This window comes from Cheilinus undulatus, linkage group 19 (genome assembly GCF_018320785.1).
Source record: "Cheilinus undulatus linkage group 19, ASM1832078v1, whole genome shotgun sequence".
Taxonomy (NCBI): Eukaryota; Metazoa; Chordata; class Actinopteri; order Labriformes; family Labridae; genus Cheilinus; species Cheilinus undulatus.
The window spans coordinates 11,724,421-11,740,585 of NC_054883.1; the positions used below are offsets into that span (position 1 = coordinate 11,724,421).

General features: G+C 38.1%; 1 protein-coding gene across 2 annotated transcripts; it reads right to left on the minus strand.

Moving 5' to 3' along the window:
* Nucleotides 1–400: 400 nt before the first annotated feature.
* Nucleotides 401–7,574, minus strand: si:ch73-206p6.1 (phospholipid scramblase 1). Of its 2 annotated transcripts, none has more exons than XM_041814252.1 (7): nt 7,531–7,574; nt 6,788–6,875; nt 3,648–3,690; nt 3,345–3,565; nt 2,999–3,160; nt 2,328–2,489; nt 401–1,729 (listed from the first exon to the last, which is right to left on the minus strand). In XM_041814252.1, the coding sequence occupies exons 2-7, from the start codon at nt 6,854–6,856 to the stop codon at nt 1,700–1,702; spliced, it is 687 nt and encodes a 228-aa protein (XP_041670186.1). In that variant the 5' UTR covers nt 6,857–6,875; nt 7,531–7,574; the 3' UTR covers nt 401–1,699. The 2 variants fall into 2 exon arrangements, with proteins under 2 accessions (XP_041670186.1, XP_041670185.1); XM_041814251.1 differs by lacking the exon at nt 7,531–7,574 and adding an exon at nt 7,031–7,490.
* Nucleotides 7,575–16,165: the final 8,591 nt, after the last annotated feature.

Here is a 16,165-nt window from a genome sequence, read left to right on the forward strand (position 1 = left end):
CTTTTGTCCATATTTGATCTCTTTTCATGGATATCTGATTCATTTCCATTAAAGTTGTCTCTTTTCTTCTACTTAATTTCTGGCATCCTGATTTTTCTGCACTGAATGGCTTAGCTATGAAGTCTGACTTTATATATGCTGAACTACAGCATAAATAAATTTAATTTTTGTTGCTTTGAGAAAAGTATTATTATTCAGGTAAAAAATTAAAAAAAGGTTGTCACAGCTCAATTTTACAATGGACCATGATTTTGCTAACATGGGCCCCCAGATTGGATGGGTCCAAAAAAGTCCCCACCCCCCCTTCCCCCACCCCCCCTTATGGGCATCTTTGGGTACACATCCAACAAAATATGAATCAATAAATTAAAGGCAGAGTAAGAGAAGATACTGGTCTGCATTGAAAGCATTGACTTTTTCAATTGACAGTTGATCATACTTTTTACAAAAATAAAGCTTTTTAAGACTTTAAATTGGTTAAAAACTACTCAAATGGATATTTTCCCCTGTTTTCCAGAACTACAGATGTCTAATATGTGGAGAAAAACACTCTTTTTTATCATGATGGTACAAAAAAAATGGATATCTTTGCTACATTACAAATTGGATTGATTGCCAAAACCATTAAAGTGTGTTACAATTAAAACCGGTGCACATCTGTATCAGCACAAATTTCCTCTCGGTTCTGATTTGCCAGTTTACACACCATGAAATGCTCGTAAAATATTAATATTCACATGATTTAATTTATAAAACCTCTAAAATATGACTCTACCTTCATAGTATCAGGTGCATGTGTGTAATTCCCAGAGCCAGAACAAGCCAACACCCTCATACAGTAGCATGCATCAACCTGAGTTTATCAAAAATATACAATATCATCTGAAACTCATAGTTAAGTCAAAATCTATGGCAAGAGCTTATTTTGTGTTCATCCATTTGGGCTGTGTCGGATGGTTCTGACATGAAAAGCTAGCTCCCTCTTGTGGCTGAGACTGGGTCCATACACCCCATCAGCTCCATGGGAAAACCCGACAGAATTCACAATGCATCATTACTACGGCATTGAAGTATCCTACGATAGTTTTGTGTTAGTTTGAATCACACACATGGGCTCACTATTAGCACACAGTTATGCTCACACAAAGCAGTGCGCACACATTGCTCTATATAAACTGTAAACACAACAAAATACAAAACAATAAATAAGAAGAGTGCTGCAAACTACTGCATATGAATCCTTGAGTTCTTGCACAATATAGCTACAAGTATATTGTTCTATATTCATTATCTTGATTATAAACAGGAAAAACTAGTGTGGCTTATCCCCTTCATATACTAATGACTCTTACAAACTCTAACAGTGCTTGTTCATCACTTTAATACTGATGTTAGGCTTCTTTTTGAGTTTTTTCTTCTTATAACAAAGGTTTCTGTACCCAGATGGGCTCATGATGTAAACACAAAGAAAACAGTCCTCAAACACTGCACTGTGCCCTCACAGCTCTGCATCATGTCAAAACAACCAGCCCAAGTCTTAAACCTTCTATTTCTTTGTTCATGCAGAAATGAAACATTTAGGTGCTTTCTTTTAACTATCTGCTTGGTGGCTGCTCTGTGTTTGGGACTGATCATTATGGCTTTGCGGCCTTGTTCTTCCAGGAATGTTGTATGCTCACATGGATATCCAGCTTGCCTCCTAGTTAGTTGTCTCAAAGAACATGAAATCCTGCAGAAAAAGAGGAAAGACAGAAAAAGCTTTATACCAACACACATTCAGTGCCTTATTAGAATAACAACATTTAATAAAGGTGTAAAATGTATTCACAGGGACATCGCTGCCAAATTAACTGTGAAAACATGCATTGATTTGAGCTTTTAGGCATTTTAGTAAAAATGTGCTTCCACAGAGAGTAGCTCTGACTTTGCATTTATCATGATTGGGGTGGTTTTGGGTCACATTTCCCACAAAATGTAGGCTAAGTGGTGCATTAAGTGGTAGGTACATGAAATTTCCAACTACCAGTGCAGAGAAGCTGGGTCATATGAGGCCACGCGTTCTGCAATAGCAGAACTTTGGCGATGATTTCTCTTGTGTAACTTTTTAGAGGCATTTTACAAGACAAGCGTTCGTTTTTTATGATCACTTGCAACCAAAAAAAGCCAGGAAATGCATATTTCTTTACTTACGATTACAAAAAAAGCACCAATCATTACAGCTTAGTTACTCTTATTTACGTTTTTTCAGGTATTTTACAAGCAAAGTGTTTGATTTTTATGATCATTTGTAACCAAACAAGTCATTAAACGCATATTTCTTCACTTACGATTAGAAAACATGCTCCGATCATTACAGCCTTCATTCTCACATCTAAATCCATGGGGAACTGGATCCCAAAGTTGTCTGTATCTGTGAACACTTCCCGAAGAAGCCCTGTCCACTGCTTGCTGATCTTACCGATTTTACTGACCTCATCCATCGTCAAAATCTGCAGAAAGAGTTGAAAAGAAGAAAGCCGCTGACATGTGTTGCATTTGGACAAAGATCTTTCCCTTAAATTGTTTGGTTTTATTGGAGGGAGATCACGGAACAAGCCATAATCCTGCCCAATTGCAGCGTTTTGCCGGCTGCCTGAGTTCTGGATTCTCGGTAATGACTTTAAGCTGCTCTAGATGAACCATGATGGTAATATCATGCTTCAGCTGCCCCTCTTCTAGGTCTGGTAAAAGGTCTGTATCACTGACCCAAATCCCCTTCACAGCTCAATCTAATAAAAGCAGCTGAGCCATGGAACAATGTCCACACTGTACCAAACAGGAGGCTGCCCTGTGCCACGGCTTCATCAGAGCTGCAGCCTGGCCCTGATTGGAAACATATTTCCTGCTTCAGAGAACAAGGAGAATCCCTTACACACAAAAAAGTCCAGAGGGTGGGAATGTAGCCGTGTCGTGTTATGCTTTCACAATTTAATGGATCTCTGAGTTTAGATAAACTCACCTCAAAGTCAACATCTGGAAGGCAGCTCCATCCACAGAAGGGCCCGTGGATCTTCAGCACAGGCTCGTTGTTTTCATTTGCTACGATGAACTTAGGGGAGAACGGGTGCCACTGTTGTATAACGTACCCCACTGTGTTACCTGGAGGAGCCTGAATCTCCAGCTGAGTGAAGGATTGTGGGAGAACAGAGTGTGATTTGTAGCCATATCCGTACAAAACTGTGTTTAAAGAAACATGTAGAAGCAGACGGCATAAAGAGTAACTAAGAATGGATAGAGTGAGCCAAAATCCGGCTGCACATCAATAATTCATGGCAACAAAGTAAGCATACACATTTGGGTCTCACCTCTTGTAGACAACAAGGGAAGAAGCAGGACATGCACTTCAGCGGCCTTGTAATGGTGATAACTTCCTGTCCGAAGTTATCCAGAACGTGGATGGTGAAGGAGCGCATGGGACCACAACACTGTCTGCTCAGGCAGTCGTTCTCCTCCACGGCGTAGAACACATTCTGGCCCATGCTATTACGCACTTCATATTTGTTGTTGCTCTCAAAACCAACAAGAGCTGCACATACAAACAGGATTATTCCTCACTGTGCCAAACAAAACCTGCAGCATAACATTTAGTGCAGTTTATCAGACTTTACCTTCAACAAGCTCCACTTTCTGTTTGATGAGAAGCTGATCCACCTGGAAGAAAGATCGTTACATCAACTGGATTAAAATTTAGACATCTTTGTGCGCCAAATGAAGCAACTGGGGAAAAAAGCGTATCTTGTGGTATACATTTAAAAAAGTTGATATAAACTTTGCCACATTTTGCACCTGACAGTGATTTGTCTTATTTGCATCAAACTTTTAGAAGGAACTTTTTCTTTCACCCTTTAGACCTGATTATTCTCTTTTGGATAGGGATGCACCGATCCACTTTTTTTTTAGTTCCAATCCGATTCCAATAAATATGTGCTGATACCGATACTGATTCCGATATATATGTATATATATATATATATATATATATATTTATATACATATTAACAATTATTCTTGTTGTTGGTATAATGTGTGAGGTTACATGAGGCTGTAGTAAACCACCCAGTAGCTCCAATAGCATAACTCAAGTAGGTTAAACTACTACTTTAACAGTTGGTTAAACTAATTACCTAACATTTTTTAAGAACACGAGACTGCTGTAGCTTCAGTTAATGGCCGCAGCTTTCCTCTCTGACCCTTCACCGCCGGATGTAAACAATTAGAAGGTCTGCGGTGGCTAATCTGTTAGCATATAGTAGGAAGACCGCAGTTTTCCAAAGCAGTAAATGGAAATTAAGTGGTATGTGGGCTGTCGAGGGTTAAGCTCACGTATGACTACTCACCCTAAGTGAAGAGAGGCCAAATATCAAAGCACGATATTAATCTGCAAAGAGGAACGAAGGTGGGCTAGCGCCGCCTGTTATAAGGCTAACGTCACACCCACTCTTATTTGTGTTCTCTCATCTTTAGACAAGTTTTGACTATTCTAAATATAGATTAATGTTTAATCTACTAGGTAATTATACCCCTAAGAACATCCCTAACTAATACTAGCTCAGTTACACACAGACTGTCTTGTGTAAGACTGTGGTGTGTTCATGGTCTACCGCAAACTGTAGGATGGATTTGGATTGGCCATTTGGATCGGTGCTGTCAGTCAGATATCCGATCTATTAATTACATCCATATTGGACCTGATACTGATATTGGATCAGATCGGTCCCATCCCTGCTTCTGGATGTAGCAGTGAATATTGCAAGAATCACTAATATGTATAAATGCCCAACCCTAATGCATAACAGCAATATTTGGAAGACTAAACTAAAGCTGAACAATTCTGGAAAAAAAATCTAACTGCACTTACTTTGACTCAATGCAAATTTGACATGAATTATTGTACCGAAAAGAATAATTTCTTTTCTTATTTTTAATAAGGCAAAAATATACAAAAACATGGAAAGTTTGTTTTTGCCAATTATTCTAGAAAAATTGACACTTGAGTGCTTGCATGATATAAAAAGAAAAACATCTCTGCATCAAAAAAATGTATTAAAATTGTATTTCGAAAACACATTCAGGTTAAAGAAATAGTGCACCTTCTGCAAGAACATATCGCAATTTAATCTAAAATCCTATTAAATACCCAGCCCTAGTTAATGCCTGTATTAGAATGCTCTGTCTACATCAGTGGATCCAAACCTGGAGTCTGTGCACCCCTAGAGGGGCCCCCAAAGATCTCAGGGGAGGCATGGGGCCCTGTCTGCCCTGACATTAGAATTAGAGCTACAGTTTCTTTTTTTTTCAAATCACTATTAGAAACATAATGTACGATGGTGTATTAGGGTCAATCTAAAAGATAAAAGAATGACATGGATCCATTCTTTTTTGAAAAAAAAAGAGTAAAAAAAAAAAAAAAAAATTTAGTAGGTTTTAAAGTTGTTTATTTACATGAAACAAGAATCCGAATTTCTGTGTTGAGAAAATTGTTAATAAAAGAGAAAAATCTTCAATTTTTAAGTTTTAAAAGTTGTACATTTGACATTATCAACTCAAAAATTTCATTTTTTTAAGTCATAAATTTAACACATTGCAAAGTAAATATTAACAAGAAACTAAACTAAAAACAGCGTTTAGATAACCCAGGTTTATAGAAATTTCTCAACTTAGTCCAGGTGATAATCTGATGATTTATGAGGCTCTCCACTGCAAAGATTCTGCAAGGAAAATAGCTTCATCTGCAATGATTCTCTTTCAACTTTATAATCTCATAAATTCAAAGACTTGGTTCATGTAATTCTAAAAGAAGTTTCTAGTTTCGTTACTGTAAATTACAACTTCTTTAACTTTTTTCTTGACAATGAAAAGATCCTCTTTATTTTTTAGTTTTTGGGAATGGCCCTTATAAGCCTTCATTATAAAAGAAGTTCATGCGCTGATCTTTTGGCAAGAACCTATCTTACCATTATTACTGACATTATTAAAGCCATATCAAAGAAAATACATTTAAAATGTACTTATGGCAAGAACAGCCTTAAAATGGATAGTTCATACTGTTGTTCTGCTTGTTTTCTTGCTTTCTGTTTCTGTCTCTTGATCCAATTACAACCCCAACACAGCTTTGGCAGATAGTTGTTCAACATGAGTTTGGTCATAATAAAAAGTACACAGTACAGTCTAGACTTGTCCAATTTTTTCCAGGCACACATTCATGACTCGCTGATATGTCCCACTTTTGGGTCCAGACCTATCAGTTGAGAACCACTGGTTTTTATTAGTCAAGTTTTTGATTATTATTATTATATTTTCATACAGGTATATGACGTGATTTGATTAATGTTACTGAATATTGAATATGGCATTCACTGTATACTAAAAAGGCAAACGAAGGACAAGAATTGGAAATTAGCGATAGTTTAAGCTATTCAAATCCCTATCAATTAAAATACATTTCATTTTTTCCAGTCTAACTCGCAATAAAGCTAAAGGCGTTAATAACAACAAATGCAATGGTTCTGTTCTATTCAGTGCCTAGTTAAATGCTATGAGCTGGCATGTGCATTAGCAGGACCTAGAAACTAACACAGCCAAACACAGCTAAAAGGCATTCAGCTGCCGTTAATGAATGATTTACACCTGTGCTTTTCCAGTGGTGACATGAGGAATCTCATGAGAAATGTCCTTGGACAAAAGGTTTAATATGTAACTTACATTAAAAGTTACAGGGAAAATAAATTTCAACTTTTTTATTTCTTACCTGAGTGAGGTATTCTAACCCTGGAGGGCAGCCTGGTATCCCAGGGTTGGGGACAGCATACATATTCATTCTGCTGAACTGGAGGGACCTGTTGATAAATGAAACGTTAAGAAGAGAAACAGCGCCATCTTGTGGTTCTTGGGACGACACTCATAAACAAATGGAGATATATTCGAGCGGTCAAAATTGCTTCATTGCCTGTTTTGGCTGTATTAAAAGGTAATAGTAAGATCCTGGAGCTACCTTATCTTCTCTTCATCAGTGCTCGCGACCATATTGATGTGTAAACGAGTAGCAAAGCAGCTCGTGCACAGCCTCGGGGGGCGGTTTCAGACCTACATGGTGGGCGACACAGATACTAATCTTGGTTGTATCTGGAAGTGACGGTGGGCTTCTGACGGGAACACAGCACCCCGATAAATCCTCTTAGTCCTTTTGTTTACAGGGAAACAGCGGGCTTTCTGCTAACCCGAGCTCGAGGACCGTTATTGTAAATATGTAGGCCATGTCCGCGCGCATTTCTGTGTCTGAATATATTAGAAATGTTGACTGTCCATGAATGATTCGTCAGCTGGGAAGGAGAGCATACCTACGTCTGCACGCCGACGTCTTATCAACCTACTTTTCACTCCGAGAAAAACGGCGACTTATTCAAACCGATAAGAGCGCGTAACACCACAATGTAAAAAGCTTATTCACGCTTCAAAACAGACAGTTCGTTTATTTAAAGCAGCATTACTCACCGTTTATTCACCTGCTACTTAAAATAATACCAGGCCACTCCGGAACCAGCCCTATGAAATAAACCTATAATCTTATTGGCGGACGTCATCGTACGTCCCACAATCACGAGCCAATGGCAAGCCTGGAGTACAGAAGAGAGCCCAGTCGAACAGAATAGAGAGGACTAGAATGAAGAATGTTAGAATCTCTCATAGGTAGTGCCAATATGGAGGATTAAATTTACCACACTATAGAGAGCAGACACCATATGATGGTTTTATTGCACTTAATTCCTTCTCTCCCTTGAACACAAGATTATATTGTACATTCTACAATTATAAGAGGCTCACTTGGGTGTATTACTGAAATATTGATGCCTTTTGCAGATTTTAGTTTTTTGTAATTTTGAGACCCCCATACATGAATATGAGGCCTGTCTCTATTTTACTTAAGCTCTCATAGCTGTGGATGAAACATTTGAATGCTGCTCATTTAGCCACAGAACCAAAAAATACAGGATATTCCTAAACATTAAATAAAAGTGCCTGCACATAACCTCTTATTTGAGTAACAGAATGACTAAAAGTCATATTAAGACAGCTAAGCATATCTTGAGGCAAGGTGTAACTTATGAAAATGAACAATATATGAGCACTACAGATGTCATTCTAGTTCTTCTGCCACAAATTGTGATTTTGAATTTATTTTGTACCATTTAACCACACATAAATCTATTCTATAATTAGATTTTCTCTATAGATCTACCTTAGTATGATTTGCATGATATAAAGACATACTGAGGCTTTTTGAGAGACTTGAACCCAAGCAGAGGGGGCAGGGTCCTCCCCAGGAAATGTTTTCAGACTATCAAACTCTATTTCAGTGCTATTTTATGTACTCTGGACACCAAATTTAATAGTCCTCATCATCATCTTGATTATTTAAAGGCTAATTTTTTATGTTAATCTCACATTTGATGCACTCCTCTATGCCCCTTGGTGCACAAGGCCCCTGGATATAGCAACATTTTCCCAATAGTAAAGCTGCCTTAAGACATAACAAAGACAAGCTATCACAATAGTATCTAACTTTTAGCACTCAGCACATCAAAGTGAGAACAATCTATAGTAAAATTTAGTGTTCTTTTTCAGATACAGTGCTGTTAAAAAGTATTCACCCCTTGGATATTCTGTACTTTTATTGATTTTACAAATTTATCATGGTTGACGTAGGTTGGTTTTTTGAGAAAAAATACCAAAAAACATCTTGAATGTCAAAGTGACAACAAATTTCAACTAAGTAATGCCAATTAAATTAAATTATGGAATGTAAAATAAGTGACTGCATAAATATTCACCCCCTTCCAGTCAGTATTTGGTAGATGCACCTTTAGCTGATATCACAGCACTAAGTCTGTGTGGATAGGTCTCAATTAGGCGTGCACATCTGAACACGACAATTCTTCTTTGCAAAGCTGCTCAAGCTCTGTCAGGTTGCACAGGGATTTGGCATGAACAGCCCTTTTCAAGTCCAGCCACAGATTCTTAATTGGATAGAGTTCTGGGGTTTGACCTGCATGCAGGCCCTACATCACTAAATCCAATGCCAAGCGTTGGATGGAGTGCAGAAAGCACACTGACACTGGACTGTGGAGCAGTGGAAACGTGTTCTGTGAAGAGACAAATCAAGTTTCTCTGTTTGGCAGCCAAGTAGGTGAGTCTATGTTTGGCTGACGCTTAGAAGAATGTTACCTGCATTGTGTCTGTGAAGTTTGATGGAGGAGGGATTATGATATGGGGCGTTTTTTTGGGGTTAGTGCAAGACCTTTTATCTCCAGTGAAGGGCAACCTTAATGCTTCAGCGTACCAAGACAACTTGCACAATGCCATGCTTCCAAATTTGTTCCGACATTACTGTACCCAAGTGCACACAGCAAGGACTATAAAGACTTGATGATTTCGGTGTGGAAGAACTTGACTGAACCGCACTGAGCCCTGACCTCAACCCCACTGAGCACCTTTGGGATGAACTGGAACGGAGATTGTGAGCTAGGCCTTCTCATCCAACATCAGTGCCTGACCTCATAAATGCTCTACAGACTGAATGGGCACAAATTCCCACAGAAACACTCCAAAATCTTGTGCAAAGCCTTCCAAGAAGAGTGAAGGCTGTTACAGCTGCAAAAGGAGGACCACCTCCATATTGACTTACATGTACTTCAATGCAATGTCAGTACAGTCCCTGCCTGGTCAGGCAGTCGGACAATTTTGTCCATATAGGGTGTGCTGCTTGAAAGTTGTGATTTGAGGAAGACATGCGCTAGCCTCAGATATAGACCTCTATACTTACAATCAGAGCATTTTTCTGTGCAGATGTTAAAGACACGTATCATAAAGAAGACAAAAATCACAGAACATGCATTTAGAAATATAAAAATACACATGTGATACGAGGCATATGGTGACATATGATATGTTGTCCTTTCAGAATAACATTGCTCCGATGTGTAAGTTATATTTATGCTATCAGATGTCATGCAGTGATTGTGTTATATCGACTGTGTAGCAAATTGCATGTTATGAGAGACACAGTAGTTTGGTGTCCTACAGTACATGCAGTGGGAGAATAACTGCTAACAGCTGTAGCCACAATGCTGCATGTCACTCAGCTGCACAAAAATAAGATGAGACACCACTGTAAAAGTTCTCTCAGTATTCTTATTTGTTACAATTTAGTTTTATACAGATAAAGCTATAAAAATGGCATTTTTGTGTTGTTTTCGAAGGGAAAAGATGAAAGCAGTGTTTAACATTAGTTATGTTACAGCAAGTAATCTGATAGGAAAAGAGACGTCATGAGCTGTAATGTAGAACAGCTCTTGGACTTTAAAGTACATGTATCACCGCGCCTCAGGTGTTGTGAATACCTCTGAAAAGGTTCCCAAACATTCTGGAAAACATCTGACCAATTTTCAAGTCATGAAAACATATGGAGAAAAAAAGAAATAAAAGGCAAAATGACTCAAGAAATCTTGTACCATCCTGGAAGGCCATGTCAATCCTCTCTTAATTTCAAATCAGAGTTCCCATAACAGCTGATACTGCCTTTAAAATGGCTAAATGATGTTAAAGATCATATCAAATATTAATAAGACATTTTTGGACGATGTGATTAGGCTATATTCTGTTAATACAAATGACATCACACAGTAGCACCTGCATGGTAGTAAGGTGACATAACTATAGAAGCTGTAACTTCAAACCCTGTCAGAAGTATGATGTTTCAATGTAAAGATGTGAGCTACTGCTGGCTTGCTGTAGTTTTAAATAGGTATACAGATTAATGTTGCTTTTTATGTTGTCATACTTTAAAGGTCACATATTTTACCCCTTTAAGACAAGTGCATATTGGTCTCAGAGGTCCCCAAAACATGCCTGTGAAGTTTGTTTCTGAAAAAACTCAGAACGAGCTGTTTCTGTGTCTGTGGCTTTAAAAGTCACTGAGCTGTCTGACTCCGCCCCTCTCAGGAAATGGATTTGGCTTAATAGAAGTGGATCTCCTGATCTAAGATCTTAGATCTTAGATCAGGAGAGGAGGGTGGAGCTTTCCTCCAAGCAGGGAGAGCCAAGTGAACCTGGGCGCGGTGCTAACTCCCCACATGACATCATTAGGGAAAAATCTGTGTTTCAGCACACATTTTCTGAAAGGTGGAGAAAGACAGGGGAAGGAATGGATTTTTCTGATTCAAGGGAAACATATTTTTGCTAAAAACATAAAAATACATTAAAGGTATATTTTACATAGTATTTGATCTTTAAATAGTTGAATGTTCATTTGGCTAGCATGTTTGGTTCACTTGTCAGTCCACATACAAGCTTGGTTGCTTTGCATGCAGAGGATGATGCTTGTGAGTGAACTCTGGCTCACAGCAAATTGGTTTTCCCAGACAAAGGTGAGAAATTGCTCCAAGGGGCCTCAAGGTAAAGTCAATAGCCTATAATTAAGCATCAAATAAGAGGTGTATATCTGCGTTGCAGATCCCTATAGACATGTTGAAACCGAATTGGTGGATAACTGTAGTAAAATGGCATTATTTAATAAAAATGAATGATTCATAGTGGCAGAGGAACTGATATTGGAGCAACAGTGAACATACAGTGCTTAACAAATTTATTAGACCACCACCCAAAGTGAGGTTTATGCCCCAGCTGCCCTAAATTAACAGCATTGGTAATTACCAAAATCACTTTTTATGTTTCTGCAATGGTTAATACACCAATATGTAGAAGCTCTTTAACCCAAATGATATTTTTAATGCTAAAATATAATTATTATTGTTTTCCATGAATTTTCAAATTTACTGATTTACAAAAAATTGAAAAAAAATAGTAAAGCACATTATTATTTCTTGATTAATATGTCAAATTATAGTTATTTACTTGCATTCCTGAACAGAAAATGAGTTTTAGTGGTTGAATGTTATGCTTGATTCATTTCTGACTTCTCAGAGAAGCCCAGTTAGCCAGCTCAAATTTGGGTATAAAAAGGTGAATTCAGTTTGAAATCCCTCATTCTTGTTCAAAATGGTAAAACGTGGAGAGCTCACTGAAAATGAGAGAGTCCGCATTAAAGCACTTCATGATGCTGGATGGTCTCTGAGACAAATATAACAGGTGGTCTAATACATTTGTTAAGCACTGTATGTATAGTCAGGTGCATCCTTTTAAAGGCATGCAGGGCGCTAAGGATTCATCATGGGGCATGCATCTTCTCAGTGCCTTAAATTTGTGGATACTGTATATCAGGGTACTGAAGTTCATTACCAATCTGAAGTCTAGAATATCCTTATTTACAAGGCTATGCTCAATCGTCCTTCATCATACTTGTTAGATTTTATTGATGTGAAAAGTGCTGGAAGCTTCAGTCGTCACTCTGGGACTCAGTCACAGAATTTACTTTTGCTTTCTGTGAACAAAATGCATCTTGAAATATGTTAAAAAGGGTTTCAGGTACGCTGTTCCTGCAGCTTGGGAATCTACTGCAGGGAAATCTGTGGGGGAGCTGGTCTCTTTAAATCTTTCTAAAAGCAGATTACAGATATTGGAAGAAGAGGCATCTAGTTGTAGATGTTTTGACTTATGACTTATTTGACAGTGTTTGAACTAGTTTTCCTGTTCTATGTGTGAATGTGGTGTTCTTTGTCTTGGCTAGGACATTCATGTAAACAAAATTCTTGATCTCAGTGAGGTTTTCCTGCTTAAATAATTTTAAATAAATAATACAACACAGAATTCTTTGACAGTCCCATAGTGACAATGTGAGGGGACTCACATCCTTATTATGAAGGGCTTTCTGTTTTATACCAACAGAGCTTTGATTGTTACTAAGAAGAGATACTGTGGGAACTACTCAGTACCACATTCCTATTCAATAGCCTTGTTTGGCCCGTGCATTTGAAATGCATCCCAAGAACATTAAGCAAACAAAAAATGCTATTCTGTTTACAATAATTATATGCTGCATGAAAAGCAATTTACAGTAAAAGCAAATCAACACAATATAAGACTTGAGGACATTTTACTGTACTTTATGGCTGCATGCTGTTATATCAGCAATCAGCCTGATGGCTATAACAGTACAACAGCATTCCCTGTAATGTAATACTGTGTAATGATCTTTATGTTCAGGCATTCTTCTTCTGGCTCATTCAAAGTTTTTCATTTTTGGTTTTCAGTGATTTTTTCAACTCGTCCATCTGGCTTCTTCAGCGCTGTGAAGAAAGAGCGGAACAGCACCTTAAATACAGAAAGCATGCAAAGCAGTGCAGGTACAACCTTCAAAATGAAACTGTTAAGACCTCCCAGAAAGGACAAAACTGTTCAGTAATGTAAGATAAGATGAACTGTATTGTCCCCAAAAGGAAATTTGTAATGGATGAAAGTGCAGAACTGCTCACAGTCAATACATTCAGCACAAAGAAAAAAAACAAACAGCCAACACACAGAGACAGACAGTGGTCCACAGTGTCACAATGTAAATATACGTATAAAGAGAGAGGTACAGGTAGAAGTTTGTATTGCACCTGCCCTGTTATATTGCACTATCTTCCCTGCAATAAGCAGATTGAAACATATTGCACATACCCCTTTGTACAAGCTGAAAATATGCCTGAAGAAAGTGTGATAACCAATTCAAGGCAACCTAGTAAAAAACAAAAAAGTTCAGAAGTACAAATTACACTGGAATGTACTTACAATGAGATACTAATGGAAAAAAAGAGATGGGCAAGTAAGAATCAGGTACAATGCCACAATTAGATACCAATGTCGCAATAGAATACAAATGTTGCAATGAAATAAGTGCAAGAGTTTAACAACACTGTTAAACCTAATGTTATAGCAGATTGTTTGTTGAGTAGAGAGATGGAAGTAGGGAGAAAGGAGAACTTGTAGCGATTGTACAAAGACCTATACATCCATAAATACACATCCAAATACACATACACACATTAAAATACGTATGCATACATCAACACCCATAGGACACTAGGCATGACTCTCTGGAAAAAGTACCAAAGGGATTTTTCTTTTTGAATGCAAATCAGTATCAAAAATAAAAAGTATTTGATACATTTAAGTACTGAGTCTTTGTATAATTAGTACACGGGGGGGGGGGGGCTAGCTACTCCAAAGAAAGGGCTCAAGATACCCAAGAAAAGATGCAATAGTCAAATAGTCAAAATGTATCTCTAGAATACAGACAGCCCCATCTAGTGGCCAAACTTATTTCTGTACACACAAAATTGTACAACATAAAGTAATTGTGATAACGCAGAGGCAGTCTTATGGTTTCTTATTTATAAAATGTCCTGTCCAGTGCCTTCATTTTAACGTAGGACATGTAAGAAAGTCCATAATACACACAGTAAATCAATGTCGCTCAAGGAATAAATCCATCCATCAAATCCATTAAAGACCTTTGTTTAAGTCTCAGAGACATTTTTGAAAGACTTAAATGCTTACACCTGTTGAGCTGCTCATTTACAAAAATATCTAAACAGCCAATCACATGGCAGCAAGTAATGCATTTAGAAATACAGGCATGGTCAAGCAAACGTGCTCAAATTCAAACCGAGCATCAGAATAGGGGAGAAAGATGATCTAAGTGGCTTAAAGGCTGGTTGTTTGTGTCAGACAGTCTTGGTCGGAGGATTTCAGATACTGCTGATCTCTAGTGTTGACACAGACTGCTCCAAACAAGAGAAAATATCCAGAGAGTGTAAGCAAGAAAGACCAGATTGGAATGAGCTGATAGAGAAGTAGAATTGCACCAATAACTAAAATAAAAAACACTTTCATAACTGAGGTGTGCAGAAGAGAATCTCTGAATGCACAATGAATTGAATTCTGATGTAACCTTGCAAAGAAGATGGATTCGCCCGTTTCCATGTTTCTCGCAAAGCTCCTGTCTGAACCGTTTGGGCCCAGTTAGAAAGTGACAGGACCAATCAGCGACGGGGGACAGTATTCTAGGGTGCGCCAGTTTTATCAGAACTTGCCGACATTTCTTTGTGAAAAGAAGAAGAACAAAGAACAGCATTGAGTTGAATTCTTTTCAAAAACGACAAAAGTCGTATACTGACATGTCTACAGTTTCCATGGTTCGCGTTATGTAGTTCTATACGGAGTTTACTCCTTTGGTAGGGGCGCAGCTCGCTGGCGGCTGCGTCACATGTTGTATTGCTCTGATTGGCCCGTACAGACGCTACAGACACAACATTCATCCAATCACCCTCTAAGTTTTTTTTTCAAAGGCTCTGCCCTTTCCCTAAACACTGTGTACATGTGGTTTTCCAGATGGATGTGTGAAACAAGTCTATCTGACATGCCAGGTTAATTCTGATGCAGATACGGCAGGAAAGACCACATTGGGTGCCACTCCTGCCAGCGAGGGACAGGAAACTGTGACTACAATTCCTATAGGCTGACCAGAATTTGATAAGAGAGGGCTGATTGTCCGATGTTGTGACATTAAGGGTCAGAATACACAACATGAAAGCCTGCTAGACCACCAGCAACTATAGCATGTTCAATGACTGTCTTGACTATGTCTTCATGTCTAAATGCATTGGTTTCTGCCATGTTATTGGCCGATTAGATATTTGCATCAATGTGCAGTGGAGCCAGTATACCTAATAAAGTGGCCATGATATCCGTCATGAAAAATGTCTCATTTAGAGTCTGTTTTAATCAACAATTATGCTCCCATTATCATAAACTTTTCCAAGTTTCCTCTTATTTGACATGTCACGACTAAAGCTTGAGAAAGTTAAAAAAAAAGGACTTGATGGTCTTAGAACCAATTCAGATGAGTTACTCTGGAGCCCAGTCCTTTATGTTTTCCATATTGCAAATGACTGAGCAAACTTTGGTGAAAACAAGACAAAATCATTTCCAAAAGTTAATTTTTAAAGTCTTTAGCTGCACTGTGTCTCATCATACTCATAATATGACTCTGTTGGTTCATAAAAGTTAAATTAAATCATACTGTGAAATACCTTAAGGCAGCAACATCACAGGAACTTGAAGAAAAAAAATCTTTATACAGAGCTGATTTGCACTTGAACTTTATGAGTGGGCTATTATATCTATATCC

Bases quoted from the DNA above. Each gene is read 5' to 3' on its own strand.
- si:ch73-206p6.1 (XM_041814251.1), bottom strand. From the start codon at position 7,062: ATGGTCGCGAGCACTGATGAAGAGAAGATAAG. The intron at 2,490-2,998 runs GTGAGTTTATCT...CTCTTTCTGCAG, and splicing joins TTCCAGATGTTGACTTTGAG to ATTTTGACGATGGATGAGGT. The intron at 1,730-2,327 runs GTAAGTGAAGAA...CTTTTTCTGCAG, and splicing joins TCGGAGCATGTTTTCTAATC to GATTTCATGTTCTTTGAGAC.